This window comes from Carettochelys insculpta, chromosome 1 (assembly GCF_033958435.1).
Source record: "Carettochelys insculpta isolate YL-2023 chromosome 1, ASM3395843v1, whole genome shotgun sequence".
In the NCBI taxonomy this organism is placed as follows: Eukaryota; Metazoa; Chordata; order Testudines; family Carettochelyidae; genus Carettochelys; species Carettochelys insculpta.
This window is the reverse complement of record NC_134137.1, coordinates 218,415,016-218,441,935: the sequence shown is the minus strand read 5'-3', so window position 1 is coordinate 218,441,935 and position 26,920 is coordinate 218,415,016. Positions and strand designations below refer to the sequence as shown.

Sequence of the window (26,920 nt, the reverse complement as noted above, 5' to 3'; positions counted from 1 at the left end):
TTCGATGACTATTTAGTTAGAAAAGTGGGGTCATGTACTTGGGAGGGAAGTATTTTCAAGTATAGCTTCCCCTCAGCACAGATACACCATTTTCCAGTTTGACTCAAGAACAATTGGACAAGCCTGGACTGTGGCTGAAAAAATACAGTCTATTCCTTCAATATACAGGTTGAAGCTCTCTAATCTGTCACTCTCTCATCCACCAACATCCATAATCCAGCATGATTTTCGTTAGCTGGACAACTACTTATCATGGGTATGACCAAGTTTCCCGTGGGCCCATAAAGTTTGTTTACAGCCACCAATCCTGGGTCTCAGTGTTCGATGCTGTTATTTAGCTGTAATTTACCCCTAAATATCTTCTAACAGCCCACTAAGCAGTGGCAGTGTTGATAATGTGCTCGACAATATTGACTTCCTGCAAGCTGGCAAATTTTCTCATGTGGTATCATATAAAGAAAATGCTAAGACATGCAAATGTTGATTTCTGAGGGATAGAGAGAGATAAAATTTGAATATAGTTAACTGAATGAACACAAAAGGAAGAATCCTACACTAACTATTAAAGGGACAAAATCACACAATAAAACTTTCATATTCTTCATCTGTAATTCTCTGCTTCTAGATTAGTGGTGATAGTTTACACCTATCACAAAGTACAGGATGAGAGAGCTAAATTCAGTAAACGAGACTTGGACTCCTTCACTACAGAACTGTTTTTAAGTTCCTCTCACTTCAGTACTCAACATCAGGGGACATTATCAAGTCCAGGGTATGAATAAGGATTAAAGACATGAAGTCAGCCAGCAAAAGGTGCCCTAATAATGGCTGAAATTATACAGCTGACTATTGGAACCCTAACAAGTTTGTTACACTGTTTCCACAGGGCAACTCTAAATGCATTAAAGGCGAACAGCACAAGTCTCATTAGTTCTGACCAACAATTTGCACCTCTATTTGGGGGTCAGAAAGGATTTTATTTTGGCCTAGACAGACCTTTTTTTTTTTTTATAGTAAGCAATATCCATCTGGAGAAGGCAGTGACGGGTAGTGCTATATTCTCTGTTGAAAATAAATGACAAATTTATTCGCCATTTTTAATTATTTTACATCATGGGATATTGCTTTTATTCTCTGCTGGTGTCTTTCAAGGGGTACTGCATCTGATGAAGCAGGTCTTTGCCCATGAAAGTTTATGCTCCAAAAAATCTGTTAGTCTATGAGGTGCCACAGGATTTCTCATTGTTTTTGCAGATATAGACTAACACGGCTATCCCTCTGATACTATGAGACAAATGTTTCCTAATCATGAGATTAATTAAAGCTGTAAATAGTCTTGCAAGAAAATTGGAGAAAGCTGCATAATGTGGGTCATTTAAAACTAAATTGGACAAAACGTTAGGAAATGTATGAGAGAAAAAATCCTGGCCCCAAGAGATGGACTGGATGATCTAACCAGTTTATTCCATCTCTAACATCCAGGATTCTATGATTCTTACTGGCTAATATGTAAAATTGGCCTCTGAGTTGAGGGGAAAAAAGATGAAAATAGGAAACACTGGCAGATGTATTAGAGATTTAATGAATTAGAGATTGAATGGAGAAAAAGTAGCACTCAATATTATTCAAAGCATAAGAGAAACACATTGGGTCAATTTTTGGTGTGCTTTATGACATAAGCATTACTATGGCTGCGTCTACACGTGCACGCTACTTCGAAGTAGCGGCAGTAACTTCGAAATAGCGCCCGTCACGTCTACACGTGTTGGGCGCTATTTCGAAGTTGAAATTGACGTTAGGCGGCGAGACGTCGAAGTCGCTAACCCCATGAGCAGATGGGAATAGCGCCCTACTTCGACGTTCAACGTCGAAGTAGGGACGTGTAGACGATCCGCGTCCCGCAACATCGAAATTGCTGGGTCCTCCATGGCGGCCATCAGCTGGGGGGTTGAGAGATGCTCTCTCTCCAGCCCCTGCGGGGCTCTATGGTTTCCGTGGGCAGCACCCCTTAGCCCAGGGCTTCTGGCTGCTTCTGCGGCAGCTGGGGATCTATGCTGCAGGCACAGGGTCTGCAACCAGTTGTCAGCTCTGTGTATCTTGTGTTGTTTAGTGCAACTGTGTCTGGGAGGGGCCCTTTAAGGGAGCGGCTTGCTGTTGAGTCCGCCCTGTGACCCTGTCTGCAGCTGTGCTTGGCAACCTTATTTCGATGTGTGCTACTTCGGCGTGTAGACGTTCCCTCGCTGCGCCTATTTCGATGTTGGGCTGAGCAACGTCGAAGTTGAACATCGACGTTGCTGGCCCTGGAGGACGTGTAGACGTTGTTCATCGAAATAGACTATTTTGATGTCGCAACATCGAAATAAGCTATTTCGAAGTTGGGTGCACGTGTAGACGTAGCCTATATGTGGTAAAGCCATTATTAAGAAATGCAACATCCTACAGCAAGTGCAGAAACAAAGAAGTAGATTTTTGGCTTGGCCACTGCTGATGAGACATGAAGTTTCTACTGTCAGCACCAAGATTCCTGCTCCTGATCTGCCACACATTAAACTGAAGTATCTACTCAATGCCTGCCACAGCCAGCATCAATACATACCCAATACAATTAGCTCTATTACAAAGGCGTCTCACCAAAAGGATCGCAGGGTGATCTGCTTTTGTGTGGATATGCAGAGAGGTGTGAGGGCAAAGTAGCTGCACCACTGTAGTCAGGGCCAAGAAAAAGCGAAGTTCCTGCTCTGCGTGGGGATTGTACTTGCCTATGTGCCTGGAAAGCACACAAAGCACCAAAGGGGCAGGGGGCAGAGGAGGAGGAGGAAGGGAAGAGAAAGCAGAACCATGGCCTCTTATCTGTTGTACATCAGAACTCACAGCAGACCACATGCACTGGGTGGAAGTGAACAGGCTTCACATTCTGAAGGGAGCCAGTATTACCCTCTGCTCAGGGGTCTGACTCTCTGGCCTAATCTAGCCCACTGTTTATGTTATCTTGCCTCAGATAACGAAAAAGGTTCAGATCCTGTGAAGTTCTAAGTCTGCTCAGTTCCCATGGATATCAATGGAACTTAAAGCTATTAAGCACATCAAAGCAAACAAAAGGGTTCAGCTGAAGATGAAAAAGCTGAGATACCTGGACTTCCTGGTTTACCAGTCATTGTGTTTGGTGGCAAAGGTTTTCTTCGCACCTGTGTCGGTTTGGCAGGTGGTAAGGCAGGCTGCTGACGGTCAGGTGGTCTAGCAACTGTATAAATGTATAAAGTTATAAAAAAGTGTGGTTAGCTGTGTAAGCACCTGCCGTATCAGAAAGAGAAACAGCGTGGACAACATTTTAACTTCCCAAATAAAATGTTACGGCACATGCTAGCAGCAAAAGCAAAGAAAGGGAGACCCTGAATGAAGTTATGTACTGAACCTAAAATTCTCTGTAGGAGAAGTGCATGCCTGTTGGATTAAATCAAGATTTCATCAAAGGACGGCAACCAAGACAGTCCATCTGAACCTCTATTTTCTTTGACAGGTCACACAACGTGCTTCAGAGATTTGTTTACTGTACACAGGAAAAAATTCCTGTAACCACAATGGAATATTTGTATATACAAAGGATAACCACCTCCTGAAAATATTTGGAATTCCATAAAACAATTGTCCTATTACAAAGGCCCATGAATGCTGTATTTTTTCACTGCCTTGCATTTCTGGAACTATCATCCAAAAGTACTCAGCAGTTGTTTTATTTTTAACAACATTTAAGGAAGATTTAAAAATATTAGCTAAGAAACAGGTACAGCATGAACAGAAGAAATGTCCCTAAACTGAATGGCCAATATATTTCTGCTTTGATCTGAAGATAACACTTACAGGAGTTATCAGGTTAGACAATCTGTTTCTCTTATTCAGTCCTTGACTTTTCTACTGCTCCTACTGACAGTAGTGTCAATTGTGAGGGTAGTTTGAACAGTAGAACCTCAGAGTTACGAACAGCTTGGGAATGGAAGTTGTTTGCAATTGAACAAAATATTGTGGCTGCCCTTTCAAAAGTTTACAAATGAAGTTATTTAATACAGCTTTGAAACTTACTATGCAGAAGAAAAATGCTGCTTTCCCTTTATTTTTTCAGTAATTTACATTTAATAAAATACTGTGCAGTATTTGTGATTTTTCTTCTCTGTTGTGGCCTGATTGTATAACTCCTATCTCAAATAAGGTATATGGTTGACAGATCAGTTTGTAACTCCAAGGTTCTACTGCACTGTGATCACATCCATCACAACACTGAAGTAAGACTTCTGGGTCATTTTGGATGTTGCTGATGAAAAGTCAGTCCCATGGTTTTATTATGATAGTGTCCAAAGGCCCCACACTGTTAGAGATCATGCAAAGAAATGCGCAGCTCAAAGAATATAAAATCCCTGGGGGGAAGAAACATCTGTGCGTAAACTGCTGTTTAAATTTGCAGTGACATATCCATGTTTTTTAAATAAAATAATTCATAGATGATTCACCTTCTTCAACTATAGATGGTAACTATTTCAAACAAAACAGATGGGCTGGTTTTACTTATCAGAATGGCAAAATTGGACACAACCTAACAATTCAAGCTGATCAAACAGATGTTACCACCTCTGAATTGTTAATGTATTTTTCAGAAGACCACAAAACCTTTCATAAGATGCGGTGGCTGTGTCTACACATGCTGCCTCTTCTGGAAGTGGCATGCTAATGAACTATCTGGAAGATGCTAATGAGGCATGGATGCAAATTTTCCACACCCCATTAGCATATCGGCATATGGTTCAGAGTACAGAAGAAGCTCTTCTGGACTCTAAAGTATATGTGCAGACACGCGGCTTGTGGAGAGCTCCTGGAAGGAAACCCTCCTTCCAGAAGCCCCTTCTTCCCCAGAATTTCTGTGCCTCATTAGCATCTTCAGGATAGCTCATTACTGTGCTGCTTCCGGAAGAAGTGGAATGTGTAGGCACAGCCTGTCTGTATGAATTCTGAAGATGTATTCTAGAATAAGATAAAGTAAGTGTGAATCACAACTGGCCGCAATTTTCAACGGTAAGTTGGAAAACAGGAAATAAAATTTAAACAGAGAGTGAGACTTATCTATTACCAATGTTTAAACATGTCTTTTTTAAAAATAATAGAGTCCATAAGGTTAGAGGATATATTCACGGTTTACGTTAAAAGGAAGACTGCTTGCATCTAACATGTTCAAGAGTAAGATAACACTCAAAAAGCAGCCAATGTCAACAACGCTGTTGGCTGTTGATGTGATACACATCCATTCTGCAATGTTCTTGCATAGTTTGTGGAATTTCCATAATACTGCCAATTCTACATCATATTTTATTCACCCAATACACAGTCATCAGATTTATAATTAACAAATAATAATACGAATGTAGAAAAATTCTCCTATACCTGCCATTTGTAATGGAATTAGTTCCATGCAAACTATTAGGAGCTCATTTCTCTTCAATGACATGAATTTTCAAGGTACTCCATTCCCTCAAATCCTACGCACCTCAACGAAAACTGAGAATACTCAAGAACTCAAAGAATTCTGCACTGTGTACGAAGCTCAGAACAACCTGCATGTTCCACCTTATTCCACCTATACCTTATTTAAAATGTACCAACAGCAGTGCTTTTAGGCTGCATCTACACTAGAGAGTTTTGGAGGCAAAACTGAGGTTTTGTTGACAAAATTTGCAAAGCATCTACACATAAAATGCCTTTTGTTGACAGAAACTGTCGGGGAAAAAAGCCGTGTAGATGCTCCGGGGTGGGGGGGGGTCTTCTGCCGACACAGCAGGTCAAAAGATCTATCCGCTTTTATGTGTAGATGTGATCTGTCAACAGAAGCTTTGTTGAAACATTTCTTCTGACAGTAACTGCTGTAGACAGGTGCTTTTCGTGTAGAGGTAGCCTTAGATTTTTGCACAGGCACAATTTTGTTTCAAAAATCTAAATGATTAAATAAAGTGTATTAAAAGTGCAGCCATCTTTAGGTTAAGTTATTCAAGTTCTGATTTAGCTTTCAATTTTAATGTAGGTAGGCTTCATGAATAGCACTGAACTTAAATAAAATTACAGTCTACACTTATTTATGAAAATAACAAAACAGCAACATAGCCCACAATCTGTTTTGACTACAGGTCAAGGAGTTGGTTACTTCAGAATGCTAAAGGCTTACCATTAAACATATAGGCTACATCTACACTACAGCGTCATCTGTTGGCAGAAACTACTGTTGGAAGAGATCTTCCAGCAAAACTTTTGTCAACACATCACATCCATGCACTAAAGCAGACAGAAAGAGCAAACCACTCTGTCAACAGAGAGTGGCCAGACTGCTCAGCAGCTCTCTTGACAGAATGGCCAACCGGAAGCTCAGCAAACAGGGCTGCCTGGTGAACTGGAAGCCCTGTCTGTCAACAGAGTGGGCCTCTGTGTGTGTACATGGCTTTTTTGTTGACAGAAACTGCTGACAAAGGCATTATTCCTCATTGAGGAGAGCCAGAACACTGTCAGTGGAAGTGCTGAGTTTTGTTGACAGACTATCCCAGTTGTCGACAAAACACATTTTAGCCGTGTCTACACGTGCACGCTACTTCGAAGTAGCGGCACTAACTTCGAAATAGCGCCCGTCACGGCTACACGCGTCGGGTGCTATTTCGAAGTTAACTTCGACGTTAGGCGGCGAGACATCGAAGCCGCTATCCTCATCAGGAGATAGGAACAGCGCCCTACTTCGATGTTCAACGTCGAAGTAGCAACCGTGTAGTCGTTGCGCGTCCCGCAATGTCGAAATTGCGGGGTCCTCCATGGCGGCCATCAGCTGAGGGGTTGAGAGACGCTCTCTCCAGTCCCTCAGCTCAATGGTGGCCGCATGGAGCGGCCCCTTAAAGGTCCCCTCCCCCTCCCTTCCTGTGCAGGAAGCTGAGGGAACATGCAGGCGGCAGCCTAGACATGCGGCCAGCCTGCACGTCCCTCAGCCACCCAGAACAGGGCCAGCACCTGCTATGGCTGCCCGGCAGCCCCCCCAGCGCCCCCAGGGGACCCCCCCCAGGGGAGCCAGAGCAGCCAGGCCAGCCAGCCCGGCAGCCAGGCTGGGAAGCGGCAGCGGGGCCCCTCCTGGACGGAGGCTGAGCTGCGGGACCTGCTGGGGCCCTGGAGCGAGGAGGAGGTGCTCCAGGTAATGGGGAGCAAGAGGCGGAATGCGGATGCATTCGCTTGGCTGGCCGAGGGCCTGGCCGCCCGGGGTCACCCTGCCCGCACTCTTGACCATGTCAGGAGTAAGGTTAAGGAGCTGCGGCAGGGTTATGCCCAGGCCCGGGATGCGGCCGGCCGATCTGGGGCCGCCCCCGTCACTTGCCCCTTTTACAGGGAGCTCAGGGACATCCTGGGCCCCCGGCACACCTCCTCCCCTCCGGCCACCCTTGATACCTCAGCCGACGAGCCCCAGCAGGCCCTGCAGCCAGAGTCTGTCCCGGAGGTAAGCCCTGCACCCTGCGGCCCCCCCTGGAGCCCACCCCCCCGGCCATCGCAGCAGGAGAAGGAGGAGGAGGAGGAGGAGGAGGGGGGCTCCTCCTCTGCAGAGTCCGGGCTGCAGATCCTCCTCCCGCCCTCCCGGAGCAGCAGCCGGGCGTCCGCCCCCCAGGGATCTCCGGACTGTGGGAGTGGACCGACAGGTATGTACCCCCCTCTGGTGTACACTCCTGGGCTTGAGGGGCGGGGGTAATAGATATGTGCCCAGGGCCCCCCACATGCACACATGGCCATGGCCCCAAGGACAGCAGGGCCATGTCCCTCACAGCAGTGCATCAGCCCCTGCCCCCCTCCCGCACGACAGTGCCATGGCCCATCCACGGGGCAGGGGGGAGCGGAACCTCGAGGGTCCCCCGGGAGGAGGGGGTGGGACACCCCGCAGCAGCAGCATGTGATGGAGTGGGGGGAGTGCAAAAGGGAGACTCAGGCTAGATATGAGAAACAAGCTGAATAGCTCCCAGGGGCAAAGGATGATCCTGGGGCTACAGCTGGCAGGTGACATCTCTGCCCTGAACAAAGAGGAGGGAGGAGCCGAGCTGGCTTTGAATCGGGGCGGGGGCTGCAGGTAGAGGCTAGGGGAAGGGAGAGCTGGAAGGCAGCCAGCCTGAGGAGGGAGAAAGCCACACCCCAGAGGGGCACCCCTTGGGGTCTTCTCCCCAGGACGGGTTGGAAGGACTGTCTCTGACTGCTGTGCGGTCACTCCCGACAGAAACCGGGCATCTGTGGCCTAAGAAACCTCTCCTGTCAGACCCTGCTAAGTGAAGTGAGAGTCACTCCCGCCAGGGGACAAGGTGCAGTGCAGGGGAACCCCTCAACCCCATCCATCCCAGTAGCATCTCCTGGGGACGGGGATGGGGAACCTGCAGCACAGGGGTGGGAGGACAAGGGTCACGGCTCGGGGCCCACACTAACGCCTGTCTCCATTCTTCTTCCCCCCCTCCTCCTGTGTTCCGCAGCTGCACCATCGGAAGGACCAGAAGAGAGTGCCGGCGAGGCATCAGTGGTCCCGGAGACCCCTCCGGGGCCATCGCTCCAGGCAAGCCCCTCGGCGGAGGACCGACCGGCCCCACGGTGGGCTAGACGGCGGACCCCGCAACAGCACCCGATGGCGACGGACCCCCAGCTGCTGGCCATCCATCGTCGGCAGCTGGAGGTCGCGGAGCAGCGCCTGCAGGTGGACCAACGCCGCCTGGACCTGCAGGAGCGGGCGCTGGCCTGGCGCCAAGAGGCATGGGGGGCCTACATGGAGACATTCAACCGTCTTGTGGACTACCTGGCCCCCCATGCCGCGCCGGCCGCCGCAGCGCCCGCCCTGCCTGCTCCACCTGCCGCACCACCTGCTGCTCTGCACGTCGCCGTCCTGTCCGCCGTCGCCCCTCCACCCACCACCGAGGGCCGGACTGCCAAGGTACACCTGGGGCCAGCTGAGACTCGCCGGGCATATCTTCCGGTCCGCCCGGCCCCCAGCCAGCCCTGGACAGGGCTGCGACCGAGGCGGGGCTCCCGGCCGCCCACCTCCAGTGCCGGACTTTAGGGGCGTGGGGCCTGGGACGTGGCCCCCCCACCTTGTATATAGTTATGTCACAAAAGAGGATTGTTTTATTGACCCATTTCATTTATATTTGTGCCCCCCCTTTGCCCCATCCCCCCCATGTAAATAGTTCTCCCCTTCCTTATCATCCCTGGTTTTCTTTTTATTGACCAACGTCTCCGTTATGTGCAATCTTTTTTATTATTGTTTTATTTGTACAGAATACTTTTGTTAGAAGAGGTCTTGTATATAGTTTGTTCTTGTTTTAATTATAGTTAAAAAAAAAAGTTCTAAAAGAAAAAACAGTTTAAGTTCAGCCACAAGTGCGTGCTGTCATTTGTCCAGGAAAAGTGGGTGGGGGGTACGGTTGGGTGCTCCGTGGTGTGGGCGTAGGGGCAGGGAGTGTTGTGGAGGAAGGGGTGGGCAGTGGGGGGCCTGGCAGAGTTCACCCCGCAGCCTCATCATCAAAGTGGGCCCGCAGAGCCTCCCGGACCCGGGTCCCTTCGGGGTCCACCTGGTGACTGGGGGCAGCGGGTGGCTGCAGGTCGGCCCTGCCGGCCTCCACAGCCCAGCCCTGATAAAAGGCCTCCCCCTTGCTCTCCACCAAATTGTGCAGGGCGCAGCAGGCACCCACAATCTGGGGGATGTTGTTGGGGCCCGCATCCAGGCGGGTGAGGAGATATCTCCAGTGTCCTTTCAGGCGGCCAAATGAGCGCTCCACCACCTGCCGCGCGTGGTTCAGGCGCTGGTTAAAGCGCTCCTGGCTGGTGGAGAGATGGCCCGTGTACGAGTGCATGAGCCAGGGCCGGAGTGGGTATGCCATCTGCGATGACGCAGAGGGGCATGGTGGTGTCCCCCACAGGGATCTCCCGCTGGGGGATGTAGGTCCCCGCCTCCAGCCAGCAGCACAAGCCCAAGTTCCGGAAAACCCGGGCATCGTGAGTGCTGCCAGACCAGCCCACATAAATGTCCTGGAAATGGCCCCAGCTGTCCACCAAGGCCTGGAGGACCACAGAATGGTAGCCCTTGCGATTGATGTAACGTCCTCCACTGTGATGTGGGGCGCAGATGGGGATGTGAGTCCCATCCAGAGCCCCGAAGCAATTGGGGAAGCCCAGGGTGGCAAAGGCCGCGATGGTGGCATCTGAGTCCCCCAGCCTCACGAGCCTGTGCAGGAGCATGGCATTGATGGCACACACAACCTGCAGGGAAAGCACCAATGAGGGGTGAGCAGGGTGTTCGTGGCCCTGCCCTGCCCTGCCCTGCCCTGCCCTGCCCTGCCCTCCCCTCCCCTCCCCTGCCCGGGCCCCCTTCCCCTGCCCTGCCCTCCCCCCTGTGGGTCCTCTTACCTCCATGAGGACAGCCCGACGGTGGCCTTGCCGACACCAAACTGCTGTCCCACGGATCAGTAGCTGTCTGGAGTGGCCAGCTTCCAGACAGCGATGCCGACCCGCTTCTCCACAGGGAGGGCACGCCGCATGGCAGTGTCCTGGTGCCTGAGTGCGGGGGTGAGCCACTAGCACAGCTCCATAAATGTCTGCCGGCTCATCCTGAAGTTCCTGAGCCAGCGGTCGTCGTCCCACTCCTCAAGCACCAGGCGCTCCCACCAGTTGGTGCTGGTGGGGTAGCTCCACAGGCGGCGGCGTGTGAGGCGGGGGCGGGGGCGGGGTGCTGCAGGGTTGGGGGTTGAGCCCTGTTGCCCTGGGGGCAGCTCCTCCTCCGGTGTAGCAAGGAGGTGCTCAGCTGCCTCCCGCATGGCATGGATCAGGGTAAGCCCTGCTCCTGCCGGGAGGGCTGGGTGGACCTCTGGCTGCTGCTGCTGGGGGTCCATGCCTGCATCGCCCAGGGTCTGTGTGCCTATGGCTCCTCAGATCACGTGCTGTGCAGGCTGAGTGTGTCTGGGAGGGGCCCTTTAAGGGAGCGGCGAGCTGTTGCCCCGGAAGTGCTAGTCCGCCCGGTGACCCTGTCTGCAGCTGTGCCTGGCATCCCTATTTCGATGTGTGCTACTTTGGCGTGTAGACGTTCCCTCGCAGCGCCTATTTCGATGTGGTGCTGCGCAACGTCGAAGTTGAACGTCGACGTTGCCAGCCCTGGAGGACGTGTAGACGTTATTCATCGAAATAGCCTAATTCGATGTCTCCAAATCGAAATAAGCTACTTCGATGTAGGCTTCACGTGTAGACGTAGCTTTTGTGTGCAGATGCTTCGTGGGTTTTGTCAACGAAACTCTCCAGTAAAGACATAGCCATAGTGTATGTAGATATATTCTTCAAAACTCGTAGGTATAATATGTGCCTTTAAACTCTTCAAATCACAAAAGGGTTATAAATAAACACATGCTACTTACCTAAACTTAGAAAAAGTGGCCTAGTAAATTAAAATTAATAGCCATCCTTGGTTTATTGCTTGGATAACAGTTTATCATATTGACTTAACCCCTGCCAACTATAATGCTTAGACTGGATAAACTTTCAGGAACTGAAATGCCAAATTTTAACAGCATGACTTGCTTTCCCCTTCTTTAACCCAAATAAATCAAGTGCCTGTGCCAGAATTCTAGCTAGGGATTATAAAGACACCACAGTTTATAATTAATTTAGAAGGCATTTCTTTAGGCACATTCTTCCATATTTTCACCTGAAAGGAAAAGTTTTCTCAAAAACATTAGTATGAGCATAAAAGTAAACTCATGCACAGTTTCAGAGGGATGCCACTGTTTTTTTCCCCAGAGTAAATGCTAGTGAACTAAAACAGTTCCGCAGTAAGTATGAGTTATTAGTAGGAAGACAGAATATATCATGTGTGTATGTATACACACACACACACACACACATGCACGCCCCAGGCAATTTCTATTAGGCTAATTAGAAAACAATTAGCATGAACAGAGTGATTTTTTGACACCATGAAGGCCTGAAAATTATAATGTTCATAGGAATTGAGTTCCTGAAAAACTGTCATATTGATAGCCCTGGACACAGGTGCCCTCTCTTTGTCCACAGAATTGGTGCAGAACATTCAAACAAAAGTGCAAGCTTCCTCAGCTTGCCTTGCTAATTGTCCTAAATCTTTGCCTGTAGAGTGCACCCTTATGGGTTAAATGGTAATTTAGTCTCATTGGCTAAGGTTACACTGATCCAAACTGTCAGCAGCAGTATGAAAATGGGGGTGTGTGTCTCAAAAATGCAAATGGATGCTCATTTGCATATTGGCTTGTCAGCAGAGGCTGCTTCTGGCAGGAAAAAAAGCAGTGTAAAAGTAGTTCTGCTGACAGAACCCCTTCGTCCCCCATCTGTCAGCAACCTCTTATGCCTGCAAAAAATCAGAGACTGCTGACAAAGTGGGGGCGTTGCCAGCAGAACCGTGTTTACACTGCTTTTTTCCTGCTGGCAGCAGCCTCTGCAATGAGCAGCCATTTGCGTTTTTGAGACCTCCCACATTTGCATACTGCTGCCAGCAGTCTGGGTCAGTGTAACTGTAGCCATTTATACCCACTCCCTCCAGGGGACTTTCCTGAGACATGCAACAAGTGCCACCTGGCATGACGTTTTTGTAGTGTGGCCACTTGACCATGAAGGATTGGTCAGCCCATAGCTCACCAAACAACCGTCGCATGGTAATAACATTTGGTCACCAGCAGAGGGAGCTGGACATGAACGGGTGATCTAGTAATGAAAATTTCTTTACCCTTTTATCAGTTTCCTGAGCCATGAGGACACATCTATCTGATAAGAAATGAGTCATCCTACCTTATCTACTTCAGCTGAAATGGTGTGTTTTGCTTTGTTGCACAGTCATCTAAAAAGGCCCAGGCCAGCAAGTGAGGGTGAGGAGGGAACAGGGCCTGGACAACCCACTTGATCCCTAGCCATGCCCCGCCCACTTTCACCAAGTGATGTAGCCCGGGTGACAAGTGAAGCCAGGGCTGCGGTGCCAGCAGCGGCAGAGGAAGCGGAGCAACACAGCAACAGCTCACTCTGCTCCTCTGGCTGTGTCGCTCTGCTCCCTGCCGGTGAGCGTGGACACAGTCCTGCCCCTGCTCCCTCCTGCTGCAGCTTGGAGAGCAGACTGAACTGCTGTACGTAGCTTCACTTCCCCTGTTGCTACAGCTGAATGTGTGCAGGGGCTGGATCCCTGCTGCTGGCAGCAGGCCCTCCTGCTAAATCCCCTTGATGTCCAGAGACTCTGGCCCTGTTGGCTGCTGGTCAGCCCCTTGCCCCACCTGGCCATGGTGTTTGGGGAACATGTGCCCCTCTCAGCTCTCCATACATCGCCCCATGCATTTTATCACCTGTCCTCATTTGTGGGGGACTGTGACATGGCACTCACAATTAATCTTACCAGAATCTGGCTTTTTGCTTGTAACATTGGATTCCCGTGATATGTTTGAGCCTATGAGAAATTTAGTAAAATCTTGGGCTGCTTCTTTGTCACCTGTGAGAGAAAAGAAAATAAAGTAAATGTACACATGACAAAAACGATACATAAAACTCATCAACAAATATGAGCTAAAACAAATATGAGCCTCATAACATGCAGCTATTTTCCATTGTTATTATGTTAACTGAACCTCAAAGTGAGCCACCTGCCATCTTTTAGTTCAAGGAAGAAGATATTGTCTGTGGCCCCAAAGAGGTGGAATTTTAGACACAGCACAATGAAGGGGACAAAAAACTGATGTAAGGGACAGTAAAAGCCAGAGCTGGCAACAGCAGTGAGAGTCCATGGTTACTCAAGAAGGCTAGTGCCCATTGTGACAGAGAAAAAGCTCGTTCCCTCATTCCAACACATAAAATATATGGACTCTATTAGCGGGCTAGCTCTTTTTTCCTCTGAGAAGACTCTTTCTTGAACCCCAATATGGAATTACTGGAGATACACCAAACCAAACAGAGACCATATTTGGATTACTGTAGGCAAAATGTGAGTAAAATTCAGTTCATACATAAAGGCCTGTCCTACTTGCAACTAATGTAAACAGATCTTTTGAAAAAGCCCGAAGTGTGTGGCGCAATAAAGATAAACATAACGATTTTTGGTATAATGTAACTGTTTTACACACTGACATTGAAGACACAGCCAGACTAATCTTAATATGTTGTTCCCTAACAGATGAAGCGCATTTACACATCCCACTTATTATTCAATGGTTAACTTTGGTTAAATGAGATAGAAGAGATTCATTGCAATTTTGTCACATTTATGGACAATCCATCCTGTATAGTTCTTCTTAATGAGCTCAGTATGTTATGTTAAAAATCACTAATCACAAGCTCTGTTGCAATTACCTTGCAAATGACTCAAAACACTGTGTTGTTAAAGTCAATTTGGATAACATGTCACACAAATTGACTAAACTGATATACCCACTGTCCAAACATGAAAACAGTCAAATGATTATCAATTTCTCCAACCTCACCATGACATTAGAACCAAAGATTTGATTGGTTTGACAATTAAGTGTTAGATGCACTATTCCAACAATACAAATCAGTTACCATTTTAATGTAACTTCCTGAATACAACTGATTTGAACTTCCTGACCTGGGTTTTGTGTTCTCAGGCCTATTTTCACTGCATGCATGCAGCGCATGGGAGTGATTCAATCAGACAGAATTCTTCTGAGTACACTCACTGCTGCATGCCTCCATCGTTATATCCCACAGACCATTTAGTGACCTAAAAATATGCAGTTGGACTCTCAGTGTTAGTCTGTCACCTCTGATTTTCAATAAACATACAACACGAGTGGCTCCATACTTTCAACTGGTTGGTGTTCCTATTTAGTGATTCCCTCTAGAAAAAATCCTCCCTCCATCCTCAAGTTCTTATCAGCCTTCTCATGTTTTGCCAGTGTGTTTCTGCACTGATTTGATTGCTTGAACTAAAAGACCATTTCACAATCTCAGAATTTCAGCTTTTGAGGTTAGTAAAAATAACATTTACTGACAATATCCCAAAGAAAACTCCATATCCACGTGCATTGCCCAAACAGGAGGCAGATCTATTACTCTCTTGCAATTCTGATGGTTCTCAAAGTCCTCAATACTTTCTGATTATATTATACATCTATAGTTACACACCACATAATTTTCTCTTGGACAATTAACAAATAACGTATTTCATTTCTCAAATGAACTGATATAAACAGACACATTCCCATTACTTAAATTTCTGGCTGACCTACTGAACCTCCTCGAAAATTAAACGTCATCATTTGGGGAGTCAGACATCCAGTAATCCTCACATCTGGGAAGGCATGATTTTTCTCAAATTGTGAGACAGTGATGAAAAAAGATGTGTTTGGACAATGGATTTTTTTTTAGTTTCAAAGTGCTCTAAAAAGATGGCTCAGCATTGTTACTCCCATTTTACAGACAGGGAAATGAGACATCTGAAGTGTCAAGTGACTTGCTCAAGGTCAAACAATGAGTTATAGTATTGAAAGACCTCTTTATGCGATCAAAGCAATGGATAACTCCCACACTGTAAACTAGGATTCAGAATGGAGCTCAAGGACAGGCACAAGAACCATTAACCGATCTGTGTAAAGATCACACAGTTCAATATTTGTCTCAAAAAGAAAAATATGCTGCAACTCATGAGATATCCGGTGTAACCTCTAAGCGTATACATATTTGATTTATAGCAGTAACTTTAGGCAACAGTTAAACCTATCTATTCTCTAAATTCTTCGCAGTTTTGTTTTATTCTAGCAGTAATGCAAGGACCTATAGTTTTCTGCCTCGTAAGAAGTTAGATTTAGCACATTTTTATGTTTAGATAAGTGTGAGAATGTAGAAATTTCCAGCCCTTGTCAAAAGGTTACTCTAACTGGAAAGGGGTCAGTGTGCCGATGCAGAATGCACTATTAACTGGTGTGGAATCTGAAGGCACAAAAACACAATGACCCTGTCAGACTGGACGTCCTGCTTTACCACAGAGGCAGGGGTTATCATGCAGTACTTCTCAGCATTCTAGCCCCAGATGCCACTTCTAGGAATTTGTCCCCAAGGACATGTAGAGACATCTCACACATATTCAGAGGGGTGTCTTTGTCTAACCCTCAATCAAATATGTGTACTCTCAAAATCTGAAGGCGCAGAAGTCTAGTTTTGGTTCTGGGAGGCCTGACCAAGGTGACGCAAGAAGGTCTATAATACCTGACAGAGAACAGCGTTAGGGAACATCCTCCTTCCTTAAAGCAAAGATCAGTCCTCTTCCTCAAAGAGAGGATTTTCTTCCTCACGCTCCTTTTCAAAAAAATATTTTCTGTTTACTAGTACTAGTACCTATTTAAATCTCTCAGTGTCCTTTGCTATAATAATCTGTCACCTCTCACCACCAGTGGAGTGTGGCTAGTCCTTCAACTCGTTGAGTCTTCAGGACAGAAAGAGAGTATGGTGTTTACATTTGCATACTCAGGTTGCACACTGTGTTACCACCTGGGGTGAGGTGGGGGGATTGAATCCCTCATGTGTGTATTGCCCTAGGCATTTTACCATATGCAATTTTACTAGCAATTGCAATAAAAATTGTTCTGCTTTAGTATTGCTTACAGTGTAACTGTGATTGCAGCGGGTACTGAGACTAACCTCCAGACATAGAGTCTTTTAGCTTGTAATATCTGCAGTCAGGGGTGCAGGGCAAACTTAGAGATTCTCAGGTCAGATTGGTGAGCTGACACCCAAACAATATTCCTAATCAAATTCCCAACTCCGGTCAACAAGGGGAAGTATGCTCCAGTTTACTATACCATCCCACAGCTAATAAATCAATACAATGCGGAGGCTCATTCACAAATCTACGCAACTATATCAAACAGAGTTAAACTAGGGCATCTTGAAGAAAACAAATCAATCTTACATGGCAACTTAAATGGTATATAGTTAGTCAGCAGGGAAAAATAAAGCCAGGGTTTCCAGGAGAAAGGCTGAAAGAGCCATAATACTGGCATGGCCATTCTGTTTTCCCTTTTGCCTGATTAAATGCAATTCAGAAGTGCAGGAAGTGTGGTTCTGTTCACTCTTCAAGGAGTTAGTGGTATTTGGACTACCCACCATTATGCCATTTGTCATAATATCTATCAAGTTAGTGTTAAAGTTTATCATGAGACATTCATCCTACCCCAAAGTTTTGAATAGGAACATGAATGGCCAATTGTATTTGCATGCGTGTTTACATTCTTCTCTTGACTTTAACCATGCTTCCTGGAAACACTCATGTAGCCTGGAATAACACTGTATCTAGAGCTCCACTCCCATAAACAGAGTTAAAGACAAATTTGCCAGGCTGGTAGGGTGAAGGCGTCCTCGCTCCAGGACATGGCCTCAGGCAGAAGGGGCTAGGCCTGGGGTTTAGCCTCCTGCAGCCAGCCCTTCAGTGCCACCAGGGATGCACTGCCCTGGGGCTCCAGGTGGGATCTGAAAGGCTTGGGGCTCCAGCTGCTGCTGAAGTGGCTGAAATGATGGGTAGGAGGCTCAGGCCCTTTTAATCACTAGTCCCCAATGCAGCTGCCTCCTTCCCCCTGCCTGAGCATGAAAAGAGCAAATTTCAATTTATTTACATAATATAAATGGATTTTTCCAGCATATGCAGTAGCGGGAATTTATAAAACAACTAAATCAACTACTTAAACATTTGAGTCCTGTCGAGTTTGAGCACACAGCTCTAGTTTTAAAGGTGAGGGGAAAAAGAGCAATACATATAGTGCACGGCTACTGTGACAGAACAGCCCGTTCAGTGCCCCTAAAAGGATACTGTTAAATTGTAGGAGAGTTGTTGAAACAAAAACAATATGCTAATACAGTGTGTGTGGTGCTTTAAATTGTCAGGATCAAATACTTATACATGAATCATTAAGAAAACCACTTTTCTCATTATGACGCAAGCTTTGTCAGTTAAGACAATAAGCATGGAATCAAATTCAAAGAAAATGATAGAAAAATGTTGCCTCACATTAAGAAGAGAATTTTAAAAAAAAAAGTTTATTCAAAAGGATGTTGTTGCCTGTGTCCCATTCTCAGACAATTTAACACCTGGCACCAGAGCCAAGAATGCAACCAGCCAAAAGGCTGAAAAAAGCCAGCCAGGAAGCCAGCCACAGTCTCAAATGCTGCTGGAAAAACACATTCCGCAGCTTGGAATCTGGATCCTTCAGCTGCCAAGCACACTCTGCATGGGGCAGTGTATCTTGGCACTGATGCGATAGCCCAGTGATGAAGAACTGGAGCAATCCAAGAACACCACCAGCAAGAAAGGCGAAAGAAGAAGAGCCCAACTGGTATTAGAATGACATACCAGCCAGGGTTCTTCAGTAATTGCACTCTTTATTCAGGGGACAAAAATTATGCCATGTCTAATGGCTTTACAAGGTACTATTTAAGCACTGTATAAGTAGGGACCTACTAATGTCATAGCCATGAAAAATCCATCACAGACTGTGAAATAAGCCCTTCCCTGTGCAGTCTAATTTTCACTTCTTTCTAGGAGCGCCCCATCAATGGAAGCTTTCTTCTGCTCTGACCAGGCAGTGGTGGGACAGGACTTGTCTCCTTCACAGCTGCTGGGAGTGATGAGAGACCACCTCCAGGTACCCCCCTGCCCTGGCGCAGGATGCTGTCTGGGACAGAGCAGCGGCCTGAGGGTCCTGCCACTATGTATGGGGGCAGGGGGCTCAGTGCTTACTGCAGCTTTGCAGAGAAAGCAATTTTTGTCCTTCCCAAGCTGGTGAAGGAGCCCCTAGCTGGGGCACACCCAGCAGCACAGAGGAGATGAGACCCACTCTACCTCTTGGAACCTCCTGCAGTTGCAGACAGCTCTGTGGTTGCTGCCTTCAGAGTCCTGCTTTGTGATGCCCTGCTCCATCTCCTTTTCGGTAAGGACCCCACAGTTACAATACCATGAAATTTCAGGTGTAAACAGTTGAAAACATGAAATTTACCAATTTTGAAATCCTATGGCTGTAAAAATGGCCATAATGAACCGTGAATTTGATAGGCCTTAGTATAGCCCCCGATTGGCACTACCAGAAAAATTATCATGTCTAAATGTTGCATATATAAATGCAGTAGCTTACACACTACTTAAGTAGTCCTTTGAAAAAAGAGTTAATATAGCAAACTTTATTAACAAACATAAAACTTTAATTGGCCATATTAAACATGTTCAAATACAAAAAAACATAATTCATGAATTTAATTAACTTTTGTCCATATTTTTCCAAAGGTGACCTCAAAAGTCAGCCAGCTGTTAGAGGAGAAATGGCACAGTACAATACCGTCATAGAATAAAAAAAGAGGGAATTTAATGGGGGCTCATCATCTTCAACGTCTATACATAAATGCAAGCAAGTCTGGGAAGTAACCAGGAAGAAATGGAAGCCTTAGCATACAAGGTCAACTATGAGTTAATTGGCATTACCGAGGCTTGGTGGGGTAAATCTCCTGACTATAATATTGGGAGAGGAGGAAACTTTGTTCAGGAAGTACAGGCAGGGGAAAAAAGGGAGGAGGTGTTTGCATTACACATCAAGATATATATTTTGTTTTGAGGTCTACAGAAAAAGTGAGGAGACAAGTTGAAAGTCTCTGGCTATGTCTACACTTGCCCCCTTTGACAGGAGCATGGTAATCAACAAGTGGGAGATTACTAATGAAGTGCTGTGCTGCATATGCAGCACTTCATTAGGCTAATTCTCCCCCGCAGCAACTTCGAAATGTCAAACTTCGAAGTGCGGGCATTCCGTGTAGCTGCAGACACTTTGAAGCGTCCGCGCTACTTCGAAGTGCCTTTACTCCCCAAAAGTTTGACACTTCAAAGTTGCCGCGGGACAGAATTGGCCTAATGAAGTGCTGCTATGTAGCACTTTATTAGTAATCGCCCATCAGCCTGATTACCATACCCCCTTCAAAGAAGCGGACAAGTGTAGACATAGCCTCTGTGTAAAGCTGAAAGGGGAAAAACAGTATGGTGTCATGGCAAAGTTCTACTACAGACAATCGTATTAGAAGGAGATAGAGGAGACATTTCTAGAACAACAGAAACATACAACCTGGCAGAAATGGTAGACTTTAATTAAACAGGGGGAAATGTATTTGCTGTGATGTGCTTAGATTACATTGGGGACAACTTGTTTCAGAAGGTGGAGGGAGTAACCATGCAGAGTTTTTAAATTTAATTTAACAAGGAGGGATCAGTTACAAACCTAAAGGAAGAAAGCAATTTGTCTGAAAGTAAATATGAAATTAAAGATTTCATGTTTTTAGGGAAATGAATGAGTGAGTGCAGAAGAAAAAAGATAATGGAGTTTAAAAATAAATTTTAACAAAATCAAAGAACTGGTAGATAAGGTCCCATGGGAAGAAAATCTACGGCTGCATCTCCACGTTCTCTCAAAAGATCTTTCAAAAGAAGCGGCCTCTTTCGAAAGATCCCATAGAGTGTCTACACACACAAAGTGTTCTTTCAAAAGTAAATCAAAAGAGTGTGGAGCTCCTTTTGATATTGCACTTCCTTTCCCATTTCAGGCAGAGCTCCCCCTTTCAAAAGCTTCTTTCAAAAGCAAACGTGCAGACACTCCGCATGCCCTATTTTTCAAAAGAGCAGTCCTCATGGGGTATAATTTTTAAATCCCTGGCCTGTTCTTTCAAAAAGAGTGAGGGCTGTGTGGATGCTCTCTTTCGAAAGAGCAGATTATTCTTCTGATCTGATTTTTTGTGTGTGGGTGCTCTCTTTTGAAAGAGATCTTCCAGAAGAGCTCTGTAATGTAGATGTAGCCTAAGAGGAGAGATCACATTCAGGAGAGATCACAGTTTCTAAGGCTACGTTTACACTATCCAGAAAGGTTGACCTGCTCTAGTATGGACATGCGAAATTGACCTCTCAGCGGCCACAGTTGACCCCTGTACTCCTTGCAAGACATGAGAAGTAAGGGAGATATGGATGGCCAGTATGGATATCTCAAATAGCATATCTGTAGTCAAATTACTTTACCCAGTGTAGATGTAGCCTAAGACAGAAAATAGGAAGGAACAACTACAAATATCCCAAAGCAAAGGAAAAAGAGGATTAACAGTATGGGGCAAAAATGGAGCAACTTAGTGACCTAAAAATGTGGAAAGGATTCCTAAGGATAAATACAAAAGAAGAGCACGAAACTGTTAGGACAAAATGAAAAAGGATAAGGCATGAAATTTGGCACACCAAGCAAGGGACTTTAAGCACAATTTGTAGATGTTCTACACATATGTCATCATCCAGAAAAAGGGATAAAGAGGAAAATAGATAAAAAAAAAATGTCCATTTCTTAGTGGGGAAGAAGCGCTAACAACAGGAGACAGCAAGCAGGCTGTAAGGTGTTTAAGGCTTCATTTGCTTCAATATTAACTAAAGTGGTTAATTATGACCAGATGCATAACAGAATTTATAACCACAGGCAAGGTTCATGAAACTATTTTCTCATCATACCCTTAGGCTGTGTCTACCCATGCCACTTCCTCCTGAAGAGGCATGGTAATGAGCAGCCTGGAAGATGCTAATGAGGTGCGGATATAAATTTCCTGTCCCTCATTAGTATATGGCCACATGATTCAGAGTCTGGAAGAAGCTCTTCTGAACTTCAAAATAGCCATGTAGACACACAGCCTGCAGGGATCTCCTTGGAAGGAAATCCTCCTTTTGCAAAATATTGAGGAAGAGGAGGCTTCCGATACAACTTCTTCTGGACTCCAAATCACGTGGCCATATGCTAATGAGGAGCAGGAAATTTACATCCATGCCTCATTAGCACCTTCTGGGCTGCTCATTACTATGCCCCTTCCGGCATGGATGCAGCCTTAGAGTGGTAGAGAATTTGATCCTGACTTTGAACACCATGACTGTAATTATACTGTGGCTCTTGTTTACATGAAATTAACTCAAATTGAAGCTACAATTGGGCCATGTATAAAACTGTCGGGAATAATAATCTTTCTATAGTGATGTTCAGTCATGGTGGGCACAAACTAAGCATCATAACATAATCAGAAAACAGTAAAATGAATTACAATATTCCAATTAGATAATTCACTTTCAAACGTAAGTGAAAATTGGTCAAACATGAATTCAGAGAACGCTATATGGATTCAACAGATATGCTTCTGGAGTGTTTTTCTTGAACATTCAAAAGTATTGCAGAGAAAGCATATACGTAATCATTACCTCTTGATGTCCCATCCTTTCTCATCACTTCTTCAGTTTTTGTTCTACCAGGTCCTGATGTTGTCTTGCTTACTGCTGCAGAAACAATTTAACATTAAATTGCTCAAACACTTATTAATTAAAAATTACCCCTCTCCACTCAAAACACGGCCTCTAGAAAATTAATGGCCTGTTGGTTACACAGGAAATGATATAATTAGCAGTACTGTAGCTCATGCATTTGATTAAAAAACATGCTATTATTGTCCACAAATTTTGTCTTGAAAAATCATTTTTTGTGAATATATGCAAATATTTTCTGAAAAACGGAAACTACCAACAAGGGATCGTTTTATATTCTTTTACTTCACAATCACAGAATGGCTAAAGAATCCACCAGCTGCAGAATTTGGTGACAGACTACAAGCTCTCATTGAAAAAATAATAAAGTTTATGTGAGCAAAGTCCCTCATAAAATTGTGGAATATGTTGAAAATCTAAATTGTTGGGTACTCTTAAAAATTAAATCTAGGATTTGTATTAAATTTAGAATTTACAAGTATCACAGAAGAAATAAGAACTGTTTACATTACTTATTTACATATTTATTAAATAAAAATCATGATCTTTTAGTTTACTTGAAGATGCTGTCGAAAATTCAGCGGACCATGTTGTTGCCATGCATTCTTAAGCAAAATTCCATATTTATTTCACTGGCAAATACTGCTTCAGAATCAGTGTTGATAAATGCTTCAACATGTCCCAGAAGTTAGGACAAGGCACTGCGAAACTGGGAGTCTGACATGAAATGTAATCTGAATTTGTCAAAGAACATGGGAGCTCTGATTATTACTCTCGGAGGAGTAGCCAGATTAGTCTGTAGTTACAGGACTTCTTGTTACTGGTTATTACTGTTAGTTAAGCAGAATTATAAGGCTCTTTCTAAATTGTGCTTTGCACTATGTAAACAGCATCTATATGTTGGAAATAATGAAACACATCTTCAAATAGAAAAAAAATTAGAAACCAGAAAGATTATCTGATTCAAAAAAATTTTAAGTAAAATGAGTAAAATTAGCAAAGGAAAGACTACATAAATAGACCTACTCAACAGAAAATATTAACTACTTAACAGCAATACTTAAAAAAGAAAGCTAAAAATAAGTGAAGCTGATTAATTAAGGAAATTTTAAAAGTATACTTAATTACCAGGTCTGGTCTGTGGCTTATCAGATATCTTGGGTTTTGCAGAAGTGAGATGCACTTTATGAGGTGCTGAAAGAAACAATCTGAAGTTAAATGCCAAGTTTGTAAGGACTAGCAAGGATCAAGGGAGACAGGCCCCGTCAGTGCACTAAAGCAAAATGGGCATGTGCCAGTTTTGTAATTTTCAACATATTAATTTAGCTGCACACTGAAAGGCTGTGATAGTTTGTTTAGCCATCAGATGTTAACTATAGCCAGTCTGTAGAGTCTGTTAGCTACATTCATGCTCAGTTTTAAGAGGAGAAGTCATGAATTATTTTACACTCAGTTACGCTATTGCATATGGCTACAGAGTCAGTTTGGCAGGGCATCTGTGACCATAAGAATTTTAATTAACATCTATAAAAACAAAAAGAGTCAAGTATTCCAGATAAAGGTGTGAAAGCTTTCAGAATCGCTCAAGAGAGGTCTGTAAGCAACATGAAGAAATTCAAAGCAATGAGAGCATAGGCTGGTGAAATAATACCATGTTTAAAAATGTGAAGTGTTGGCTATTACCCAGGGTAGCCTCTGTTTTCCCAAATGGTTCTGATATTTTAGGTTTAATGGTTTCTGTATGGATCATATAGGAAGCTGTAAATGTTAAACAGAAGTCAGTAGCAGCTGAGTTAATCACTATCATCTTATATCCAAAACACAGTTTAGTAGTCTCTACAGTTCTTTGTACCATAAGCATAGTTTGTCATTTGGCTGCTGAACCTACTAGCCATTTTGTGCTAGCAACACTGTATAATATTTTGAAGAGGGCAAGTGAAGAACATCTTTTTCAATATGAAACTATACAGGAAACATTTAAGCAGAATGTCATTGCTCATCTTGGAAAAAGTACTACAGGCCAAATATTTTATCTGAAAGATGACTGAGTCTATTAATATTTGGCACTTCTGTAACAGTATCCATATGAGAAACAAACACTAAGTGTAATGCATTCATGTTAATAAGTCATATTGATCACCGTGAGGCAGATAGTAAATTTGATTGTACGGAAAAAATGGTTACTAACTTTCATAGCTGTTGTTCTTCAAGATGAGTTGTTCTGTTTATTCCAATTTAGATTTGTGTGCACCCTGTGCACAGATGTTGGAAACTTTTCCTCTAGCGTCCTATGTATGCCCCTGGAGTAACACCAGTATATGGCACTATAAATGAACCTGCTGACCTGCCCCTCCCTTGTTCCTTCTTGCCAGCTATATTCCAACAGAGGGGAAGGAGAGTGTGTACTGGAATAACATGAATTTTTGATATCTTGAAGAACAACAGTTACGGGAGGTTAATAACCATTTTTCTTCCTTGAGTGTTTGTTCACATCCATTCCAATTCAAGTGAATCCCAAGCTACTATGCGGGAGAGATGCTCTAGAGACTGCAAGACTGCCCTGCCTACAGCAGTGTCATTGCGGGCCTACTGATAAATGGCACAATGGACTATGAATGTATGAATAGAGAACCAGGTGGCTGCCCTGCATATGTCCTATGCATGTCCTATGTCCCATATGAATGGGAACCTGGGCTAAGATAGCCATAGAAGAAGTGAATGCCATCACAGAATGTGTGGTAAACACCAGTAAGGGAATACCAGCCAGTTCATAGCATTTATGGATGAAATCCGTAATCCACAAAGAGATTCATTGAGAAAAAACTGGAAAGCCCCGATGCAGTCTGTGACTGCAACAAAGATCTACAATGACTTTCTAAAGGGCTTCATGTGATCAATATAAAGAGCAGGTGCTCTAAGCACATCCAGAGTGCAGCAGCTGCTGCCTCACATCGGTATGTATGTGGATTTGAAGAGAAAACAGGGAGACAGAAGTCATGACCTAAATGAAAATGTGACATCACTTTACGGAGAAAGGCTGGGTGAGGTCTGAAATATACCTTGTCCCTGGGAAAATATATAAAGTGGCTCGGATGTGAGTGTCCAGAGCTCTGAGTCCCTTCTAGTAGAGGTGAGAGCCACTGGGAAGGATACCCTCCATGAAAGGTAGAGGACGGAGCACGTAGCTAGAGGCTAGAAGAGTAAGTGCATTAATCTGGATGAGACAGACGTGAGGGAAAGATCTCCCCAAGTCTTCAAGGGGTTTACAAAAATCAAGCACACACCTTCCCCCAGTGAAATGCTGGAATGGCTGTTGGGAAGATACAGTTTACCCTTGTTACTTCAAAATGAGTAGATAACCCCGGATGAAGGGAATGGAAGCTTGAATGAGGGTTACCTGGCACTCCTCAAACCAGCACAAGAACCTCTTCCACTTAGTGAGGTAAGTGGCTCTAGCAGATGGCTTCCGACTGCCTAACAGGATTCTCGAAGCCTGAATGGAGCACTGGAGCTGTGTGGGGTTCAGCCATTGAGCTCCCATGCCATTAAGTGCAGTGACTGGAGGTCCGCGTGCAGGACGTCAAGAGGCAGCACTAAGGCTGAGTTCACAGACAGCCGTAGGAGTGTCATGAACAACTGCTGGTGCCACCACGCTGACATCAGAAGGATGACCCTGGCCTCATTCCTTCAGATCTTGAGGATGACTTTGTGGATCAAGGAAAGCAGGGGAAAGGCATATATTAGCTTTTTCTTCCAGTACAGCTTGAATGCATGCATTAGGGACCTTGGATTTTGACCGTGGAATGAGCAGAAGAGAGGGTATTTCTTGTTGGCTTCTGATGTAAACAGATTGACTTGAGAAATTCCCCAGTGGTGGAAGACGGATCGGAAAACATCATCCCTCACTGACCATTTGTGCGTGAGAAACAACCTGATGAGGCAGTCCACCACTACATTCTTGAACTTTGGAGAGGTAAGAAGCCTCAAGGAATTTGGAGTGGGCTATGTAGGACTCTCAGAGAAGGAGTGCTCTTGGCACCATGGCGATGACCTTCCATGACTCTGCTTATTGATATAAACAGTGTCTGGCAATGCTGTCATGCTGTAACCTTGCACAGTGGTGTGAAAGGTCTGACAGGCCGAACAAAATCCGCTCAGCTCCTTGATGTTGATGTGGAGGAGCATCTCATGGCCCAACAATCTCCCCCGGATTAACAAGCCCCCTAAGTGCACTCTCCAACCAAGGTCCAGCATATCTGTAGCTAATATCATCTTGGGCTGGGGGGGGCCCAAAGGGGACATCTGCACAAATGGCCAAAGAGGTCCATCCACCGCATCAGCCTCAGGAGTATATGTCAAGGAATGGTCAGAAGCAGATTCAGGACATCGTGGCCAGGCTGGTACATTGAAACGAGCCATGCCTGGAGTGGCCTCAGTTTCAACCTGCTATGTGCAACCACCTAAGCGCAGGCTGCCACGTGCCTGAGAAGGCTCTGGGACCTCCTGACCATTGTTGTGTGGGCAGCTTGTCAGGACTAGATGAGGCACACTATGGCTCAGAATCTCAAGTCC

The 26,920-nt window shown here is 45.1% G+C and overlaps 1 protein-coding gene across 3 annotated transcripts in view; it reads right to left on the bottom strand.

Moving 5' to 3' along the window:
* The window catches only part of ABI3BP (ABI family member 3 binding protein), a 451,725-nt gene that overhangs the window by 67,427 nt on the left and 357,378 nt on the right, over nt 1–26,920 (bottom strand). For all 3 annotated transcript variants that reach the window (XM_074999360.1, XM_074999369.1, XM_074999377.1), the window contains 5 exons: nt 24,032–24,106; nt 23,477–23,542; nt 22,289–22,363; nt 13,430–13,522; nt 3,131–3,241 (listed from right to left, as the gene is read on the bottom strand). In XM_074999360.1, coding sequence (XP_074855461.1) covers nt 3,131–3,241; nt 13,430–13,522; nt 22,289–22,363; nt 23,477–23,542; nt 24,032–24,106 — 420 coding nt within the window. The remainder of the gene's footprint in view (nt 1–3,130; nt 3,242–13,429; nt 13,523–22,288; nt 22,364–23,476; nt 23,543–24,031; nt 24,107–26,920) is intronic.